General features: G+C 45.4%; 1 protein-coding gene across 3 annotated transcripts in view; it reads left to right on the top strand.

Moving 5' to 3' along the window:
* The first annotated feature begins 1896 nt into the window (after window positions 1–1896).
* Window positions 1897–21184, top strand: part of LOC105480106 (lysosomal associated membrane protein 3) — a 42298-nt gene continuing 23010 nt past the window's right edge. For 2 of the 3 annotated variants that reach the window (XM_011738564.2, XM_011738563.2), the window contains exons 1-3: window positions 1965–2082; window positions 10627–11336; window positions 12548–12676. In XM_011738564.2, the coding sequence (XP_011736866.2) occupies window positions 2034–2082; window positions 10627–11336; window positions 12548–12676 (888 nt within the window). In that variant the 5' untranslated portion in view covers window positions 1965–2033. The other variant, XM_011738565.3, reaches the window with a different exon arrangement.

Genomic DNA, 21184 nt, shown 5'->3' with positions numbered 1-21184 from the left:
GGCCAAACTTGAAACAATATTTGAGAAATCTGGGAAAAAAATACAGAAGACCTAAAAAAATGGAGAGATATACCATGTTTATAATCAGAAGACTCAATATTGTTGCAATGTCAAATCTTCTTGAATTTACCTACAGATTTAATGCAATCCTAATAAAAATCTCAGTTGGATTTTTGGTAGAAATTAGTAAAACGATTCTAAAATTAATACGGAAATGCAGAGAACTTAGAATAGTGAAAACAATGTTGAAGAAGAAGAAGATTGGAGAGCAAACCACCACGAAGTCATCTCCTTCACTATCCCATTCCTCATCTAGTGTGGCTCTGAGTAGTAAATAATTGATCAGTCACTCTCTAGATATTGTTGTATATTAATAAATTTCTCTCAACTAGGCAGTAAGCAACTTAAAAGCATATATTATATTCTAGTTGTGAACACCTCTTCAGTTACAACGGCATAGTGCTGAAAATCCTACACTCTCAAGGCAGATAGGATTTATGGCCCAGTTTCTGTATTTATTATCTAAGGGACTCTGGGCAACTCCCTTCTCTGTGCTTAGTTTCTCCATCTGCGAAATGGGGCAGCAGTAATAACAACCGTGTCCACACGGAGTGGCTACCGCACTTAAATGGAATAAGAAGAGTGCCTGGCACACAGTCTATACCCACTTACTGTCTTTTGAATAAACGGTCTCAAAGATCAGAAAGCAGGTAGTCGCTGAAATTAGGTTGACTGGCACAAGTTAACCCTCACCTTTCACCATAAAAATTCCATTCTGAAACGCACTGCAAGCTTTGGTTAAGTGTACTTGATTAGAGTGTTTGGAGCAACATAGTAAGATAAAATAGTTGTAGCCAAAGTTATTTTTCAGAAAATAATTTGAGGCTAGGCTGAAAGCCCTCAATCCAGTGATAAGGAGGGTCTCCTAATATATTGCTTAAATGTGTATTCCCCACTGGGACTCAAGCCCTGTCAAAACATCGTTGTTTTGACAGACAATACAATTAATAGAGGAGGGAGATAAGACATTAAAAGGTTGCCTGTCAGCGATGTTGAGCCGTGGGCCCTGGCTCACGCCTTAATCCCAATGGTTGGCTAACGCGGGAGAATCGTTTGAGGCCAGGAACTCGAGACCAGCCTGAGCAACACAGCAAGACCTCCTCTCTACATAAGCTTAATAAAATAAAATAATAAAAATAAAATAAAATAAAATAAAATAGCTGGGCGTGGTGGCACGTGCCTTTGGTCCCAGCTACTCAGGAGGCTGAGGTGGGAGACTCGCTTGAGGCCAGGAGGTGGAAGTTGCAGGGAGCCGAGATCACGCCACTGCACTCCAGCCTGGGTGATAGAGCGAGACCCTGACTCACAAAAAAAAAAAAAAAAGATATTGCGTGTTTTTTGTTCCAGGAATTTCTGGTCTGTAAAACCACCTGAGGCCAGGCACAGTGGCTAATGCCTGTAATCCCAGCTCTTTGGGAAGCCGAGGCGGGCGGATCACCTGGCGTCAGGAGTTTGAGACCAGCTTGGCCAACACGGTGAAACCCCATCTCTACTAAAAATACAAAAAATTAGCCGGGCCTGGTGGCACATGCCTGTAATCCCAGCTACTGCGGAGGCTGAGGCAGGAGAATCGCTTGAACCCGGGAGGCGGAGGTTGCGGTGAACCGAGATCGCGCCACTGCACTCTCTGGGCGACAGAGCGAGACTTCATCTCAAAAAGAAAAGAAAAAGAAAAGAGGAGACCCAGGGTATGAGCGCAGGAGGCCGGCGCTGCCGGGACCACGCGCGTGCGGTAAAGGGTCCCAGAGGCCCGGCCTCGGCCGCCGCGCCGCGTCCCCGCCCCTCCCGGCTCCGTAAGGGGAGGAGGGGGCCGGCGGAGTTTCCCTCCACGCCCAGCGGCCCTGGGCGGGCTTTTCGGCGGCTTCTCATAAACAGGTGGCTTCGTCTCTCCGGCACAGGTAGGTTTCTCCGGCACCGGTTAGGGGCCTGCCCGGACCTCGCCGCGCACTGCAGAGCCTCGCCCAGCCCCCACCATGCCCCGGCAGCTCAGCGCGGCGGCCGTGCTCTTCGCTTCCCTGGCCGGTGAGTGGCGCGCAGGGCTTCCCGCGGTGGCCCTGCCGTGTCGGTCCCCTGTCATCTAAACGCACTCTGGAGTCCCGCGCGCCACAGGACGGGCTGCGGGTAGGGAGGTGTGGCGCGTCCAAGGGCTTCCCGGCTGGAACTTGTTTTCCGTGAGTTACTCAGAGCAGGTGTCATCCCCAAAGACAGTAACGCTGTCCCTCGCTTCCAAAAGGGTTCTGGGCACCTTCTCTGGGAGAGTTTGTAGAGGTCACTTGGATTTAAGAGATGGAGACCTGAGCCAGGGCTTAGGAATGGGAGTCTTGGCTTTGTTATCCGGGAAAAGCGCTCATGTCTTGCTCTTCCTTGCATCAGATGTGGTCTGACAGATTGTGCCATTTCAGAAAGGTGTAGGACAGAGTGTCCAAGACTTTTTTTTTTTTTTTTTTTTTAATGATCATTGTACTTCCCATCCCAGATGCCGTCTGGGACGCCGAGTTTATGATTATTTTATGTTCCGACCCTCCACTTTCTCCAAAGCTTTTCCCCCTAGACATTGAGTCCTCTTGGGTGCTGTAGTGCTGTTCCTGTGATGAAGTTTACTGGTTAATCGAACGTCATGAGAGCACTGCCTCCGTCCCCACCGCCCGGCTAGTATGCTCAAGCAGGGGGCACGGTGGCCTTTGCTTGTGACATGAATGCTAGGAATGTTAGGAAAGCAGTGGGAAGGGTCGTGCCAGCTGCCCTCACCTAGGCAGTTCTCCCTGTGCCACGCTTTCAGACTTACAGTTACAGGTTCTTTTAGGGGACAGGAGAGGAAATCATCATTATGCTTCTCAGGGCAAGCTATTAAAAAAGCAAAACAATCTCAGCCTACCGGTAACCCACAGTGACCTGTATGTGAGCGCTCCTTGAATGGATGGATAGACTCAGAAACACAATGATATTGACAGGCCGGCGGCGGTGGCTCACGCCTGCAATCCCAGCACTTTGGGAGGCCGAGGCTGGTGGATCACTTGAGGTCAAGATTTCGAGACTAGCCTGGCCAACGGTGAAACCCCGCCTCTACTAAAAATACAAAAATTAGCCGGGCATGGTGGTGTGCACCTGTAATCCCAGGTACTCGGGAGGCTGAGGCAGGAAAATTGCTTGAACCCAAGAGGCGGAGGTTGCAGTGAACCAAGATGGTACCACTCCACTCCAACCTAGGTAACAGAGTGAGACTCTGTCTCAAAAATAAATAAATAAAGACACAGTGAGTATTGACGAATTCAAGGGCAAGTGGAGAGAAAATGCCCACATTACCTATTCCTTTCTGAGCTACAAATTCTCAGAGGTAAGCTAGGTGAAGGATGCATGAGAGGTTTCTTCCTCAGAAGTGGAGTGTTGCATGGCCTTTGAGGGGTGGCACGGAGCTGGATTCAAACCCTTGCCCTGACCCTTACCAGCAGGGAGGCCTTGTTCACATCACCCAACCTTTCGGGTGCTCAGTTTCGTCACTAAAAAAATGGGGAGAATAATATCCTCTGCCAGAAGTACTGGGGAAACAAATGAGGTAGCGCCTGGAAAGCAATTACTGCAGTGATTTTGTTCAGTGATGTTAATCCGTATCTCCTGTTTGTCTCTCCAGTCCCTTTCCCATTCACCTCACAACCTGACCGTGAGCCCCTTCTTCACTCAGTACAGGGCTCATCAGCACATGGTAATAACAATGATGGCCATGGCTTCCTGGCACTTTCTGCATGCCAGGCACTGTTCTCAGTGCTTTAATCCACAAAACAGCTTTGTAAGTACTTTTATCATCTGCATTTTACTTGTGAGGAAATAGAAGCACAAAGAGGTTAAATAGCTTGCCCATGATCACATAGCTAGCTGGTGACAGAGTCAAGCTTTGAACCAGAGCCTGTGCCCATAGCAGCTAACCTATATGCTTTATTCATACATCTACTTACCTATAACTTATTTAGTCTCATAAGAACCCTGAAAAGTAGATGCTATTCTTATCCCTATTTTACGATGAGGGTACTGAGGCAGAGGCAGGTTAAGGAATTGTTCATGGTATCCCATTTAGTGAGTAGCATTCCTGAGACTGGCATTCAAGACATCTGGTTTTGGCTGGGCGCAGTGATTCACACCTGTAATCCTAGCACTTTGCGATCCTGAGGTGGAAGGTCGCTTGAGGCCAGGAGTTTGAGACCAGCCTGGACAACATAGTGGACTGTGTCTCAAACAAAACAAAACAAAAACGAAGTCTGGCCTTGGGGTTCAGGCTCTACACTACTGTACTACATGGCCTTGCATGCATAGGCTCAAGAAATCCTTGTTGAATTGGAAATGAGCAAAAATCATCAGAAAGTTTTGCTAGGAGAGACAGAGCTTTTGGGTAAACTCTCTGAGTAATCTTTATCCAGTCAACATGCTTCCCTGATCTCAAATTTTCCCTCCAGAAAATGGGGGATTTAAGTTCATATTAGTTAAGTTTAGGTTCAGTTACACGTAAGAGACAAGCCAAAATAACAGTAGATTAAACAAAATAGTTGCTTGTTATTCTTTCATGTGAAAATATGTCCAGAGAAATTCAGGTCAGTTCTAGTGTGGGGGTGCTTCACTGGGGATCTGTCATTAGGATCCGACATATAGGTATGTGACTTCTACCCTCAAGGCCTCCTCATGGTTCCACATGTCGGCTGGAGCTTCAGCCATCACATACAAGTTGCAGGTTGGTCAAAGGGGGAAAAACAGAAGGGCTGTAGAAAGGCAGGCCACACAGGTGATTGAGCTGCCTTCACCCAGCCTTCCCAGAAGGTCCACATGATCTTGATACTTCTCTTCTTTCACTAAAACTCAGTCATATGCTCCCACCCAGCTAGAAAGGAGGCTTAGACACAGAGCTCTTTATTCCAGGCAACAAGTGCTCAGCTGAAACTTGAGGTTCTGTTAGAAAGGAGAGACTGGATTTTGGAACAGTCAGCCAGCAGTCTGTCACAGGGCTAGTGCCCCTTCTGCTCTAGGGTTTCCTTGATTCTCACTGCTGCACCCTGCTGGAGCCACTTCTGCTGCCCCTAGAGGTGCCAGAAAAGGTGCTGGGGACTAAACTATGATTCCCTGAACCTGGACATGGCCGTGGGGCTCCAATGACTCCCTGACTGTGCTCCTCAGAGCTCTGCAGACAGAGTGTAGTCTCCAAGTCCTGCCAGGCCTGCTCCCTGCTGGTCTCCCCTCCTCACCCCTCCCTTCCCATACCATCCCTGTGTTCTGGTCACGTTCTCCAGACATACAAGACTTCTGAAGCCTCTATGCCTTTACACATCCTCTTCCTCCTGTCTGGAAACCATCTCCTCCCTTGTCTGCCTGAAGAATGTATCCTTGTTTTGGATTCCCACCCTACCCACACTCTCATAGTATCTGAGGATTTGATAAAGACACTTGTCAGTCGGGCACAGTGGCCCATACCTGTAATCCCAGCACTTTGGGAGTCTGAGGTAGGCGGATCACTTAATCCTAGGAGTTTGAAACCAGCCTGGGCAACATGGTGAGACCCTGTACAAAAAATGCAAAAATTAGCTTGGCATGGTGGCACATGCCTGTAGTCCCAGCTACTAGGGAGGCTGAGGTGGGAGGATCGCTTGAACCTAGGAAACTGAGGCTACAGTGAGCCCTGAGCATGCCATTGCACTCTAACCTGGGTGACAGAGTGAGACCCAGTCTCAAGGAGAAAATAAAAACAAAAACAAAAACAAAAAACAAGTCACACTGAGGAGTATGGTCTACTCATGTGTCTGCCTCACAGTGCCCCTGAGAACAAAGACCTACCCCCGGTGTCTGGTGTGGCCTGCCTGAGAGGAGACCCCTACATACTGTTGAGTGGTGCGGCAGGGAAACCAACCAAATGCTGTCTGGGAGGGGACTGACTGTCAGGAAAATACCTAGAAAAGATCTCTTGTGAAATCATTGACTTTCCCAGGGGACTGGGCAATGACTCATCTCACACCCACTGGTTGTAGGGGAACCAAAACCTTCTAACACCTCTTCATGCGAATTTCCATCTAGTGGAGTCCAAGCAATGGATCAAGGGCCTGGGGTGCTTGTTTGCGAAGTCTCCTGAATTCTGGAGAGGAGAGGCTGGGGTGGCGGTGGGCAGATGAGTGTGTGAACACCAGAGCTATGTTCTGTGAATAGAGGGAGGGTCAAGACAAAGTCTGGTCTATACCTGCCCTTGCTTCTGCCCACTGCCCTCTTTTATTTATTTATTTATTTTTATTTTTATTTTTTTGAGATGGAGTCTCGCTCTGTCGCCCAGGCTGGAGTGCAGTGGTGTGATCTTGACTCACTACAAGCTCCGCCTCCCGGGTTCATGCCATTCTCCTGCCTCAGCCTCTGGAGTAGCTGGGACTACAGGCGCCTGCCACCACGCCTGGCTAGTTTTTGTATTTTTTTTTTTTTTTTTTTTTAGTACAGACCGGGTTTTAACATGTTAGCCAGGATGGTCTCGATCTCCTGACCTCGTGATCTGCCCGCCTCGGCCTCCCAAAGTGCTGGGATTACAGGTGTGAGCCATCGTGCCCATCCCCCACTGCCCTCTTTCTAGGCCTCAGACAAACCTGTGACCTTGACTAAACCTCTACAGGGCCAAACATCCCATTTAAAACCTGTGACCCAGTTTTTACAGAAATGAGTCATATATGTGTGGTCATATACATAGACCATGTGTGTGGTCATATACATTATAAAGTAGCTCATATGGTCTTTCTGAGCTACTTTACAATGCAGAGCATACCTACCCCAGTCGAATCACCTGCCTATCCTTTATGCACCACACTCCTACAGGGAGAGGAGGAGCAGTGAGAGGGCCAGAAGAGGGAAGGAGAAGGGGTGAGAACTATACTTCTCTGACAGGTTTAATCTGTAACATCCATAAACTTGGCACTTTTGGTTGAGCCATCTGCTAGCCCACCCTTCTGTCCACCACCCAGAGACACACCTACACCTACACACTGTATCAAGACATCTCAACAGGCTTCCTACATAGCAAGCACACCTTGACCAAGTACCATATATCTTCTTGGCTTGTTTAGGATGCTGTTCATTTGTGAACAACTAAGTCCTTTTTTTTATTTATTTGCGTTCATTCATTACCACTGAGAGAAGAGTTCTAGTTGCATCTTGAGGAAGGCTTTTTTTTTTTTTTTTTAAGGGTGCATTACTCAGTTTAGGAAATTGTACTCAGTTGAGAAGATTCTCTTTAGCTTATAGACACCAGCCATACACAGTAGGATTTTAGCAAGGATATAATCACTTTCCCAAGAGAATGACTGGCAAGTGGTTTCTAGTCTCCTGGAGGTCTCTGTAGCAATCTTTACTCTTCACCACAAGATATTCCTGGAAACCACATTTGAGAGTGAATTCTCTTTCTCCATCATAATAGTATGAATCTAATGGGGCTCTCACTGGTGTTTGACCAGAGAACCAGCAATGTGGGTTTTACCCAAACGAATTGCTAAAATAAATCTTCAACAACACTCAATCTCCATTATAATCTCGAAGTGAAAAATCTTTCTCCAAGTTCCATGACATGGGCATAAAAGTTCTACGTGTAGGGATTTTACAAAAGTTTGTAGGTAAACCTGTACCCCATCAAACCTACAACTCTCGAGTATCATGCATATAACTTATCCAAATGGATATTTTAGATTTAAAAAAAAAAAGACTCTTAAAGAATGATCTCAAATAACTTCATGTCATTAATAATCGTCGATCTTTTTATAAGGTTATAAAGACAATTTGAACTGATGCTTTTGTCTTTCCTATTTTGCAAACCAGTTGTACAGAAATAATTCATGGGTCTTACTACTGGACTTAAAGTTAGAACTTTTCTTCTGGAAAATAATCCCCTTTTCAGCACATGAAATTTTGAAACTCTCACCAAGGATCATCATTATGAAGTTTTCATGAATTGGGGTCACTGGAGGGCGCCCTCCTGTTCCTCTCTCCTCTGCTTTTGTGTCTTCTCTCACCATTCTTCCCAGCGACACCCCACCTCCACCACCCCTCAAACCCAAGGGCAAGCTTTGATTCAGATGTACCAGTGTTCAAGTCTCTGCCTCAACTTCGATCAGTTGTGTCATTATGGTCAAATGGCTGAAATTTTCCAAGCCTGAGTTTCCTCATTTGAAAGATGGATAAAGTAGTACCCACCAAAGGGTTTTTGAGAGAAGTTGGTAAAAGATGGCCCTTGACCTAAGGCCTTCTATGTAGTAAATGTCCAGTAACCTGGAATTTTTATTGTTATTAATATGAGAAAAGTAACCTCTTAGAAGTGTATTGAATGGAGGAGGGAGATAGAAAAGGCATATATGAATTATTTTTATTGGGTATGAACTTTAGGACTTTGTAAATACTAGCATAGCAAGATCTCCTTTCCCTTTCTGCATGTTCTCCCAAGTCTCAGCCCAGCACAGGACAGCTCCAGCTGTCCTGAGAGTCTGTGGGTAAACACAGAGAAACCACAAAATTGAAGGGACACAGGCATCTCTCATGTGCCTGACACAGACTCCTAAAGACATCATCCGTTTGTTGTTGTTGTTGTTTTGGAGGCGGAGTTTTGCTCTTATTGCCCAGGCTGGAGTGCAATGGTGTGTTCTCAACACACTGCAACCTCAGCCTCCCGCGTTCAAGTGATTCTCCTGCCTGGGCCTCCCAAGTAGCTGCAATTACAGGCACTGTGTCACCACACCCAGCTAATTTTTGTATTTTTAGTAGAGACGGGATTTCACCATGTTGGCCAGGCTGGTCTTGAACTCCTGACCTCAGGTCATCCGCCCACCTTGGCCTCCCAAAGTGTTGGGATTACAGGTGTGAGCCACCGTGCCCGGCCCATCATCTGTGTTTTGTCCACTTTTCTGGATCCCTATGTGCCTGGAAGGAGACAAGGATAGACCTATTCTAGTTGGAAAAGAACCAGAGGCCCTCTGCCCTTAAGGATGACCTCTGGAGAGAACCTGTGACAACAGGAGACACCGTCTGTGTGCTTAATGGTCCATGAAGAGTTTTACTTAAACCAACTCATTTGAGCCTTACAATAATCCTAAAAGGCCTACAATGCTATTGTCCTCATTAACACATTCAGTCAGTTTTTCATTCGACCTATATTTACTGAACACTGTCTATGCGCAGGCACTGCTGGTGAAAACGGTGCACACAGTTCCCACCTTCGGGGGGCTGTTAATCTACTGGGAAAGATCCACAACCAACAAACCAAAAGCAAACATTTAATCAGGAAAATATTTGGCTAGTACATACTGGCCAGGCTGATTGTTAAATATTTGAATACCGTCCCCATACATAATTACAAGTTGTAATTAACGCAGTGAAAGCAATGAATTTAACACTGCAGTGGAGAAGCATGGATATGGGGAACTATTTTATATAAGGAGGACAAGGAAGATGCTCTGAGGAGCTGCCATGAAAGCCAGAACACGAAGGACAGCCCACCTGAAATATCAGAGCAGTTATGAATTCTCTTCCTTGGTTGAGAAAGGCTGGGCCACTCCAAAAGTTACGTAAGAAAATGACAGGAATTTGTCTATATTGAGAAAACAACAAAGAACAAGATAAACAATGGAAAGGACTATATTGTGAAGAGATGAGTCTCCTGTCATTGGGAACAGTTAAGTCTAGATTGGATGAACACATGGCAAAGATCTGTAGGTGTAACTCAGACATCAGATTAGGGTTCGGGACTGGGCACGGTGGCTCACGCTTGTAATCCCAGCACTTTGAAAGGTTGAGGCAGGTGGATCATGAGATCAGGAGCTCGAGACCAGCCCGGACAACATGGTGAAACCCTGTCTCTACTAAAAACGCACAAATTAGCCGGGCATGGTAGCGGGTGCCTGTAATCCCAGCTGCTCAATAGGCTGAGGCTGGAGAATCGCTTGAACTTGGGAGGTGGAGATTGCAGTGAGCTCAGATTGCACCACTGCAACTCCAGCCTGGGTAACAGAGCAAGACTCTGTCTCAAAAAAAAAAAAAAAAAAAAAAAAAAGACTGGGGTTTGGACTAGATGACCTTTAAGACCCCTTTCAAACCTGGGATTATGTGATTCTGTGAAAACTGTATAACTCTGTAAAGCTTTGTTGCCATCATTCATGCTGCCCCAGCTCTATCAGGTCATATAGCAGCTGTTCACCCAGGAACACTTTTTAATGTCAGCTGTTCGGATTCACATTTGAAGGTGGAGAATGAAGAGGCATTGACACTTAGATATCTAGCTAAGCACGATCGCTTTGGTGTGTATTAGTACCACACCGCACACAGGCAAAGGGGCTGGGTGCTGTGGAACTGTCATAACCCTGTAAAAGACATGGATACAACCAGAACATTACATTTGTGGCCTAGGGGTAGAATCTTTGATGATGTTTGCTTCATTGTTATACCCTTGTAAATTTCCTCCCAATATAAAAATTTGCATGTTAGGTTTTTTATGAACAAACATCAAGATGGGGATGGGAGAGGGACCTTGTAAGCAATTGGTTAGTGTTTTTAACACGTTTGTTTCCTAATTTTCAGTAATTTTGCACGATGGCAGTCAAATGAGAGCAAAAGCATTTCCAAAAACCAGAGATTATTCTCAACCTACTGCAGCAGCAACAGGACAGGACATAGCAAAACCTGTCCAGCAACCAGCTAACCAAGCACCTCACCAAACTTTAGCAGCAAGATTAATGGATGGTCACATCACCTTTCAAACAGCGGCTACAATAAAAACTCCAACAACTACTCCAGTAACTACAAAAAACACTCCAACCACCAGCCCAATTATCTACACCCTGGTCACAACCCAGGCCACATCCAACAACTCACACACAGCTCCTCCACTTACTAAAGTTACAGTCGGCCCCAGCTTAGCCCCTTATTCACTGCCACCCACCATCACACCACCAGCTCATACAACTGGAACCAGTTCATCAACCGTCAACCACACAACTGGGAATGCCACTCAACCCAGTAACCAGACCACCCTTCCAGCAACTTTATCCATAGCACCACACAAAAGCACAACTGGTCAGAAGCCCGTTCAACCCACCCATGCCCCAGGAACAACGGCAGCTGCCCACAATACCACCCGAACAGCCGCACCTGCCTCCACGGTTCCTGGGTCCACCCTTGCACCTCAGCCATCTTCAATCAAGACTGGAATTTATCAAGTTCTAAATGGAAGCAGACTCTGTATAAAAGCAGAGATGGGGATACAGCTGATTGTTCAAGACAAGGAATCGGTAAGTTGGGGCCACAGGACTATAACACTATCTTCAAAGAGTCTGAGTGGAGGTTGGCTTGCTGGGAATGATCATTCCCTACATCCCGTATCTTTACTTTAAATGAAACCAATAGCTGTGAGCTCATCTCTCTCCAAGGTGCTCCCTTAAAAGGTGATTATGTTTGAGGATACACATGAAAATAGAAACTAATAGCAACTGTTTGGAGAGAGGAAGGCAAACAAAAATTTAAATATTCACACCCCTCACTTTTAGCAAACATGGGCAGAGTGTCGTGGAATGTTCAGTGCTGATCTCAGCCCCTCCCTGCCACTCCAGAAGACTTACAAGCCTTATATCCTTTCCTGTGAGATGAGAGATTAAGACAGATGGTCTCTATGGTTCTAGACAGTTGTGACATTAATATGGAAATCCATATTAACGAGAAAACTGAGGGAGAGGGGTTGTGATTACTTGATGTACTAAAGGAATTACTAAAACAATATTTTCTCTTTCTTTGTTTTTTTTTGTTGTTGTTTGTTTGTTTTTGTTTTTTTTTTTTTTAGACAGAGTATCGCTCTGTTGCTCAGGCTGGAGTGTAGTGGCATAATCTTGGCTCACTGCAATCTCTGCCTCCCTGGTTCAAGGGATATTCCTGCCTCAGCCTCCCGAGTAGCTGGGATGACAGGTGCCTGCCATCGCACCTGGCTAATTTTTGTATTTTTAGTAGAGACGGGGTTTCACTATGTTGGCCAGGCTGGTCTCGAGCTCCTGACCTTGTGATCCACCCGCCTCGGCCTCCCAAAGTGCTGGGATTACAGGCATGAGCCACTGTGCCCAGCCATCAATATTTTCTTTTTCTGCAAACTTCAATGATTTCAAATAAAACTTCTACATCCAGGTTGCCATTTGTGACAGAGGTACCTTACAGAGCAAACCCTTCCCTCTAGTATCATTTAACATGTTTAACTTAACATAAATTCCACGCAGCTTATCAGGAATATACCTGCCATCAATTATTTACAAAGGAACTCCTCTGTGAGAGAACTCCTCTTTAAGAAAGCTTTTGAACATAACAGTTTGGAAACGAGAGATGCCGTCTGGGGACTTTGCAGTTCTCCAGTGAATCCTCAGCCTTAAGTTTCAGGCTCACAAACTAGCCTATGCCTCTGGTTCCTTAGCTAGAGTTTTCTTCCACATCTCATTTAGCTGATCTGTCTTACTTGGTTTAGGTTTTTTCACCTCGGAGATACTTCAACCTCGACCCCAACGCAACCCAAGCCTCTGGAAACTGTGGCACCCGAAACTCCAACCTTCTGTTGAATTTTCAGGGAGGATTTGTGAATCTCACATTTACCAAGGTGAGGCCTAAGCTCCTTTGCACAAACCGCATCTGGTACAGCTTTCCCTCTCCCTCATCCTGGGGCCCGGTGGTGCAACCTCACACTTCAGTTTGAGATCTTTGCTGATAAGAATGAGGGGTTTGGGGATGGAGAGGAGGAAGTGTCAACATCTTATGTTTGTCTTCTTCCCCCTTCAGCCTCCTTCTGTGCAGCCCAAAAAGGGCTTCAGGGCCTCTTGGGGAGACTTGACCTCTGGGGAATCTAACCACCCCTGCCCTTTGCAAACCAGCCAAAGGAGGAAGTTGTACAGATGAGGAAACCTATAGAAATTCCCAGTGGACACCAGAGGAACAGGATTATTCAGAGGAACAGGATTATTTTAAAACCAAAATCAAATGTCAGAACAGGTTCTTTCCAACCACAGCAGGCAAAATTCAGGGCCTGAGCAGGCACTGGGTTTCCCAAACCATACCCTGGAAGGGGCAGACGGAAGTAATGTGGACAGAGCAGTCACAGATCGAGGTCAGAGAGTCTCACTGTGGATTTGGCTCTGTCCCTTGCTCTCCTGGTGACTTTGGACAGGCAACTTAACCTGTCTGGGCTTTATCATTTGAAAAATGGAAGAAAGGACTTAGAGATGGCCTCTGTAAAGAGCATGCCCCAGCCAGACGCGGTGGCTCACACCTGTAATCCCAGAACTTTGGGAGGCCAAGGCAGGCAGATCACCTGAGGTCGGGAGTTCGAGACCAGCCTGGCCAACGCGGTGAAACCCCCATCTCTACTAAAATACAAAAATTAGCCAGCCGTGGTGGTGTGTGCCTGTAATTCCAGCTGCTTAGGAGGCTGAGGCAGGAGAATCACTTGAACCTGGGAGGTGGAGGTTGCAGTGAGTCGAGATTGCGCCATTGCACTCCAGCCTGGGCAACAGGAGCAAAACTCTGTCTCAATTAAAAAAAAAAAAAAAAAAAAGCATGCCCCATGCATGGGAAGTGGCAGATGCTCAAGAGCCGGCAGCTGCAATTGCAGTGACTGAAACGGGCAAATGTCTCGCAGACCAGAAGGGGCTGGTCAGCCCACTCCCCAGGGAGAGACTTGCCCCCTCTTGCCCCAGAGTGTCCTTCAAGTTCTCCCATTGCCCCAGTAAGAGCTGGCAGGAGGCACTGAGAGGCCCCTTGCAGCTGGGATTAGCTGCATGATCTCAGGGGAGTTGGGGCTTGTTTCCCAACCTGTAAAACGGAAATAATCACATGTACCTAGTAAGACCCTTGGGAATATTAGGAATGGGGTATGTAAACCGTCTAGCACAGTAGATAACAGTGTTCAGTGAAGGGTGGTTATGATTGTTGTCATTATTAACTTGGTCTCAAAGGCTTTATTCTCCTGGAGCGTACTAAGGTAGAGTTGCACTTGAGAAGTCAGTGGTTTCCTTTTGCGACCAAGTGGGAAAGACAGTCCTTCATACCTAACTCCTCACAGCAAATGGGGAAGACATTCAGGGTAGAATAACTGCTCTATCCCTGGAAAATTGAAGTTAAACTATAGAGATGACAATAATTTCTTTAAAAGTCCCTGGGCTGGATACAGTGGCTCAAGAATCACTCGAGGCCAGGAATTTGAGACCAGCCTGGGAAATATATAGCAAGACCCTGTCTCTGCCAAAGAAAACAAAATAAAATTAGCTGGTCTTGGTAGCGCATGCTTGTAGCCCTAGCTAGTCAGGAGGCTGAAGTGGGAGGATTGCTTGAGCCCAGGAGGTCGAGGCTGCAGTGAGTAATGATTCAATGATTGCATCACTGCTCTCCAAAAAAAAAAAGTTACTTCAGCAAAATAGCAGAAGATAAAGACATAAACATTTTACACTTTGGTTCAGGGCTCAGTTCCACCCAGACCTCTCCCCACTGCCCATGTGACTAACTGACTAATGGAAGACATTGGCAAACTCCAGCATTTGTGGCACACAAGGGCAGCTGCTATCAGGCCTTAGGCAGACCTGCAGACAGTGATTTCTTTGACACTTTCAACCTCTCTTTTTGTTGCTTTCTTCTTCTCCTGATGCTCCAACCCTGCCTTTCCTATTCCTTCAGGCTGGTCTCTGACCAAATTCCACCCAAGTGTTGAGTCCCTGCCTTTCTGAAAATCCTTTGAGGTCCCAAATTATCTGTTCTTCCAAGGGTAGGGGCAGAAAATGGGTGTCCAGAAAGAGCCAGAAGCACCAGCAGGTCGTCCTCCCCTCCCTCCATTCACCCACCTTCAGGAAGGGGCAAAATGGGACACTCTCAGCCCATGGCCCTGAGTGTTGCAATAGCTGCTTTGCTTGAATTTCACCAGCCACATGCCCCTTATTCGTTCCATTCCCCAGCACAAATTCCCAAAGTAGCTGGCCTCCGCCAGGAGGAGAGCAGAGAGGCTCACGGAACGTGAAAATTCCCGCCGGCCTTAGTTATCCCAGAAACTTATGCATTTATTTTTTATTAAATTTATTTTGACTTTTTATTTTATTTTTAAATGTTTGTGGGTACATAATAGGTGTATATATTTATGGGCTACATGAGATATTTTGATATAGGCATACAGTGTGTAATAATCACATGAGGGTAAATGGATTGTTCATCACCTGAAGCATTTATCCTTTGTGTTACAAAAAATCTAAATATACTTTCAGTTATTTTAAAATGTACAACAAATTATTTTTGACTTCAGTTACTCTGTTGTGCTATCAAGTATCAGATCTTATTCATTCTGTCTGTCTCTCTCTCTCTCTCTCTCTATATATATATATATATATATACACACACACATACATATTATTTTTTATTTTTTTGAGACAGAGTCTCGCTCTGTCGCCCAGGCTGGAGTGCAGTGGTGCGATCTTGGCTCACTGCAACCTCCGCCTCTCAGGTTCAAGCAATTCCCCTGCCTCAGCCTCCCAAGTAGTTGGGACTATAGCCGTGCACCACCATGTCTGGCTAATTTTTGTATTTTTAGTAGAGACAGGGTCTCACCATGGTGGCCAGGACGGTCTCGATCTCTTGACCTTGTGATCCGCCCACTTTAGCCTCCCAAAGTGCTGGGATTACAGGTGTGAGCCACCGCGCCTGGCCCATTCTGTCTATATTTTTTTTTACCCATTAACCATTCCCTTTTCCCTCACCCCACCCATTACCCTTCCCAGCCTCTGGTAACCATCATTCTACTCTCAATCTCCATGAGTTCAATTGTTTCGAGTTTTAGCTTCCACAAATAAGTGAGAAGGTAGAAAGTTTGTCTTTCTGTGCCTGGCTTATTTCACTTAATATAATTACCTCCAGTTCCATCCACGTTGTTGCAGATGACTGGATCTCATTCTTTTTCACAGCTGAATTGTGTATATGTACTGTGTTTTCTTATCCACTCATTTGTTGATGGCCACTTTGGTTGCTTGCAAACCTTAGCTGTTGTGAACAGTGCTAGAACGGATGTGGGAGAGCAGATCTCTTCGATATACTGATTTTCTTTCTTTGGGGTATATATTTTACAGTGGGATTGCAAGATCATATAGTGGCTCTCTTTTAAGGTTTTTGAGGATCCAAACTGTTCTCCATCTTGGTTCTACTAATTTACATTCTCGCCAGCAGTGTACGAGGGTTCCCTTTTCTCCACATCCTCACCAGCATTTGTTATTGCCTGTCTTTTGAATAAGAGCCATTTTAACTGGGGTGAGACGATATCTCATTGTAGTTTTGATTTGCATTTATCTTATGATCAGTGATATTGAGCACCTTTTCATAGACCTGTTTGCCATTTTATGTCTTCTTTTGAGAAATGTCTACTCAGATCTTTTGCACTGAATTTTAAAAATCAAATTATTAGATTTTTTAAATCAAATTATTAGATGTTTTACTGTTAAGTTGTTTGAGCTTCTTATATGTTCTGCTTATTAATCCCTTGTCGGATGGATAGTTTGCAAACATTTTCTCTCATTCTGTGGGTTGTCTCTTCACTTTGTTGATTGTTTCCTTTGCTGTGCAGACGCATTTTAACTTGGTGTAATCCCATTTGTCCATTTTTGCTTTGGTTGCCTGTGGTTTGGGGTATTACTCAAGGAGTCTTTGCCCTGAAGAGTTTCCCCAGTGTTTTCTTTTAGTAGTTTCAAAGTTTGATACCTCAGATTTAAGTCCTTAATCCATTTGGATGTGATTGCTGTACACGGCAAGAGATAGAAGTCTAGTTGCATCGTTCTGCCTATAGATATCCGGTTTTCCCAGCACCATTTATTAAAGAGACTGTCCTTTCCTCAATGTATGTTCTTGGCACCTTTGAATTTCTGCATTTTAAAAAAGAATTTGGCTGGCACACCTGTAATCCCAGGACTGTCAGAAGCCGAGGTGGAATGATTGCATGAGCCCAGGGGTTTGAGATCAGCCTGGGCAACGTAGCAAGACACTATCTCTACAAAAAATTTAAAAATTAGCTAGTCATGGTGACGTGTACCTGTGGTCCTAGCTACCACACGCAGGCTGAGGTGGGATGATTGCTTGAACCTAGGAGGTCAAGGCTGCAATGAGCTGTGATTGTGCCATTGCACTCCAACCCGGGTGATAGAGTGAGACTCTTTCTAAAAAACATCAATCAATAGGAACTTGTTTAAGCCAAAACAGGGACCCTGAATTCGAGAATTGCAGGTGCTAGGCATATAACTTAATGAGCGAAGCAAGCTAGTTTAAAAAAAAAAAAAAATTGTTTTCATTGAAACAAGCAGTCCTAAATTTTTATTTTACCAGTTTTGATAAAGATCAAAATAGGTCTTCATCAAAAATTAAAGACAAGAAAGCTTTCAATTTCCATTCAATCTAATAAGAAAAAATGTTGAAGTAAGCACAAAGTAATGAGGCAACTGACAAGGACTCAGAAATTAGGAGACAAAAGGGAGGGGCAGGAGAGTGTTCGTCTCCCTAGGAGTTAGTTCTGCAGATGGTGCAAATGGCAGGGCTGGTGTCTAGCCCCGAGGATTATCACTATCCTTTATGGCATTTATTTGGGATGCTCCAATGTCCATTCTGAGTGGCTTACCTTCTATACTAGTTGTTCAATATTTTTTTTCTTTTTTTTTTAGATGGAGTCTTGCTTTGTTGCCCAGGCTGGAGTGCGGTGACACAATCTTGACTAACTGCAACCTCCGCATCTTGGGTTCAAGCAATTCTCCTGCCTCAGCCTCCCAAGTAGCTGCGACTATAGGCGTGCGCCACCACGCCCAGCTAATTTTTTGTATTTTTAGTAGAGATGGGGTTTCACTATGTTAGCCAGGATGGTCTCGATCTCCTGACCTCATGATCCACCCGCCTTGGCCTCCAAAAGTGCTGGAATTACAGGCGCAGTTGCTCAATATTTTACATGTCCCGTCAATCAGGTGGTAAGGTGAGGGTGGTAATGCCAGATCTTCTGATTGTTCAAGATAAGGCAGAAATCTAGATCTTTCTAGAAAAGCACATGATTTTTTTAATGTTGGCAATATATTTTTAAAATTTTGAGGGCCGGGTGTGGTGGCTCACGCCTGTAATCCCAGCACTTTGGAGGCCAAGGTGGGTGGATCACCCGGGGCCAGGAGTTCAAGACCAACCTGGCCAACATGGCAAGACCCTGTCTCTACTAAAAATACAAAAATTAGCTGGGCGTGGTGGCAGGCACCTATAATCCCAGCTACTTGGGAGGCTGAGGCAGGAGAATCGCTTAAACCCAGGAGGCGGAGGTTGCAGTGGGCCGAGATTGTGGCACTGCACTCCAGCCTGGGCAACAAGAGTGAAACTCCGTCTCAAAAAAAAAAAAAAAAAAACACCATGCTGGCCAAAAAACCTATAACGTAAGGCCAGATTTGGCCTGTAGATTCTGATGCTGTGACTTCTGCCCTAATGGGTGTGTTGTATGAAGTGTATTTAGGTAAGAAAGCTTTCTAGATTTTTTCAAAAGAGAAATAGACTCAACTATTCAGTCGATCACTTTTGAAATGTTGCTGCTTTCTAAACGAGCACTTCTCAACAGCAACAGTATTAACATTTGAGACCAGGTAAGTCTTTGTGTGGGACTACCTTGTGCCTTGAAAAATGGTTAGCAGCATTTCTGGCCTCTGTCTACAAGACGCCAGGAGCAACTGCCCACCCCAGTCTGACAACTCGAAATGTCTCCAGACATTGTCAAATGTCTCCTGGGAGGCAAAAATCATCTGTGGTTGAAAACCATGGCTCTAGAGAAAAAGAGAACCTTAGAAAATGTGAGTTTATTCATTATAATATAATAGATGTTATGGGAGCTAGGTTGTAGAATGATAAATGGATGTTGATTAGGCCTGATTTATCAACTCGTTTATTAGTAAGAATTTACTAAGCACTTACTTTGTCCCTAACAATGAGCTTGGCTATGAAAGAAAAATAACAGAAATATAGGCTATAGTTCCAGCTTTCAATTTGTAGGATTTTGTTTGTTTGCTTTCGAGATGAGGTTTTGCTCTTGTCACCCAGGCTGGAGTGTAATGGCATGATTTTGGCTCACTGCAAACTCTACCTCCTAGGTTCAAGTGATTCTCCTGCCTCAGCCTCTAGAGTAGCTGGGATTACAGGTGCGCACCACCACACCTGGCTAATTTTTGTATTTTTTAGTAGAGACGGGGTTTCGCCATGTTGGCCAGGCTGATCTTGAAGTCCTGACCTCAGGTGATCCACCTGCCTCGGCCTCCCAAAGTGCTGGGATTACAGGTGTGAGCCACTGTGCCCAGCCCAATTTGTAGTTTTTAAAATTGAAATACTACCAATGACTATAACATAAAGAAAAATCAGTCACTTAACCTCGTCGTTCACTCAAGGCAAATTATCCATATCATTCACTTCGTGATCATGGACAGGCTGCTCATGATCTCTGAGCCTCAGCTCCTCTTCTATAAGATGGAGCCAACCAGTGCTTATTTTGCGGGGCTGCCGTGAGAGTGTGCTGAGCTAAAGAATGTAAAAGTGCTCAGCGCGGTATTTGGCCCCTAGTGGGGTCAGGAGAGGTGGATTTCCTTTCTTTTTTTTCCCTCAGTTTCATTTTTTGAAAAACTGAAAAACTTTCCCTGTCAGTGTCTCATTTGGTTAGAGTGACAGGCTGAAACTTGTTCAGACTCTTCAAGTTCAAGATCACGTACGTCTCTCCCCCCACCTCCCTACAACATCCTTCCTGGTGGGATAGTTGCTTTTAAAACATCCTTCGTAACTTTGTTCTGTGCGCAGGACTATCCCTTTCTCCTCCACCCCTTTGGCCGGGCAGCTCTAGGTCTCCAGCCCTGGCTCTCGACATAGTGAAATTAACCATCAAGAGAGGAGAGGTGCCAGGGTCAGGCAGTGCACTGGCCAACTGAGGTCTTGGAATCAATGCTGCAGACCCACCTGGTGTTCTGGTGTTTCCAGTTTCCAGCTCTTTTTTTTTTTTTTTTTTTTTAAAGAAAGGGCTCCCTCTGTCACCCAGGCTGAAGTGTGGTAGCACAATCATAGCTCACTGCAGCCTCGGCCTCCTGGACTCAAGTGATCCTTCCATGCCTTAGTCTCCTGAGTAGCTGGGACTACAGGTACATGCCACCAGCTAATTTTTTTTTATTTTTATTTTTTGTAGAGATGGGTTTTAATTATGTTGCTCAAACTGTTCTCCAGAGCCTTTGAGGGGCATTTGGAACCCTCTTGGCCTATGAGCTGGGCTTCTGAGGACCGTGACCAATGTTCAAATGTTAACACCCTCACAGTGCACCGCTTAGAACCCCCCAGGTAATCTGTACTTTCCACACCCTGTTTCCCCTGGTACTTTTCCCTCTGCCTGGAAGGACCTTCCCACCCCTCAGCTCCTTTAGCATCCATCCTTAAAATAACTCAAATATCATCATCCTGTGAAATTCCCCCTTCCCTACTTCCGTTTCAGGTAAAATGAGAGACTTCCTCTTCTTAGTTCCCTGAATCTCTAGTCATTGTTCCCCAAACTTCATCAATGCACTGGTCACACATTTCACCATCCCCAAGGCAAAGTCTATGGCTCCTTCACTTCTCTTCCCTAGTACCCTCCCGGACTTCATCTATAGTGTATCTTTAGCAAACATTTGATAAACAAATGAATCAATGAAGGAGAAAATCTAAATTTTGCAGAGAACTCTGGGTCAAAGTGCCAAAAAGTAGATCACAGGTTCCTTTTGCTATGTCCAGAACAAAACTTTCTTGATTTAGTCACAACGGTGCTGAGCAAAAAAGACGTGATCGATGCTGAAGACAAAATCCACATCCTGAACAGCTAGGGACTGTGAAGCTTCCATGGTGTGTTTTGCTGAAGTGGACGGGGGAACCTTAGGGCCCCGCGGTTATTGGCATGCTGGCGTCCTGGGCAGGATGAATTGGCTGGTTGGTGCCAGACCCCCGTATGTCTGTACAAAGGTAGACATGTTGGTGGACCCTCAGTTTTGCTAAGGAGGATGTTAAGATTCTTGACGGATTAACAAAGGACCACAGAACCTAAAATATTTCTGGAAAAAAGTTTACCAAA

Source organism: Macaca nemestrina, chromosome 2 (assembly GCF_043159975.1).
Source record: "Macaca nemestrina isolate mMacNem1 chromosome 2, mMacNem.hap1, whole genome shotgun sequence".
In the NCBI taxonomy this organism is placed as follows: Eukaryota; Metazoa; Chordata; class Mammalia; order Primates; family Cercopithecidae; genus Macaca; species Macaca nemestrina.
This window is presented reverse-complemented; position numbering and strand designations above follow the sequence as displayed.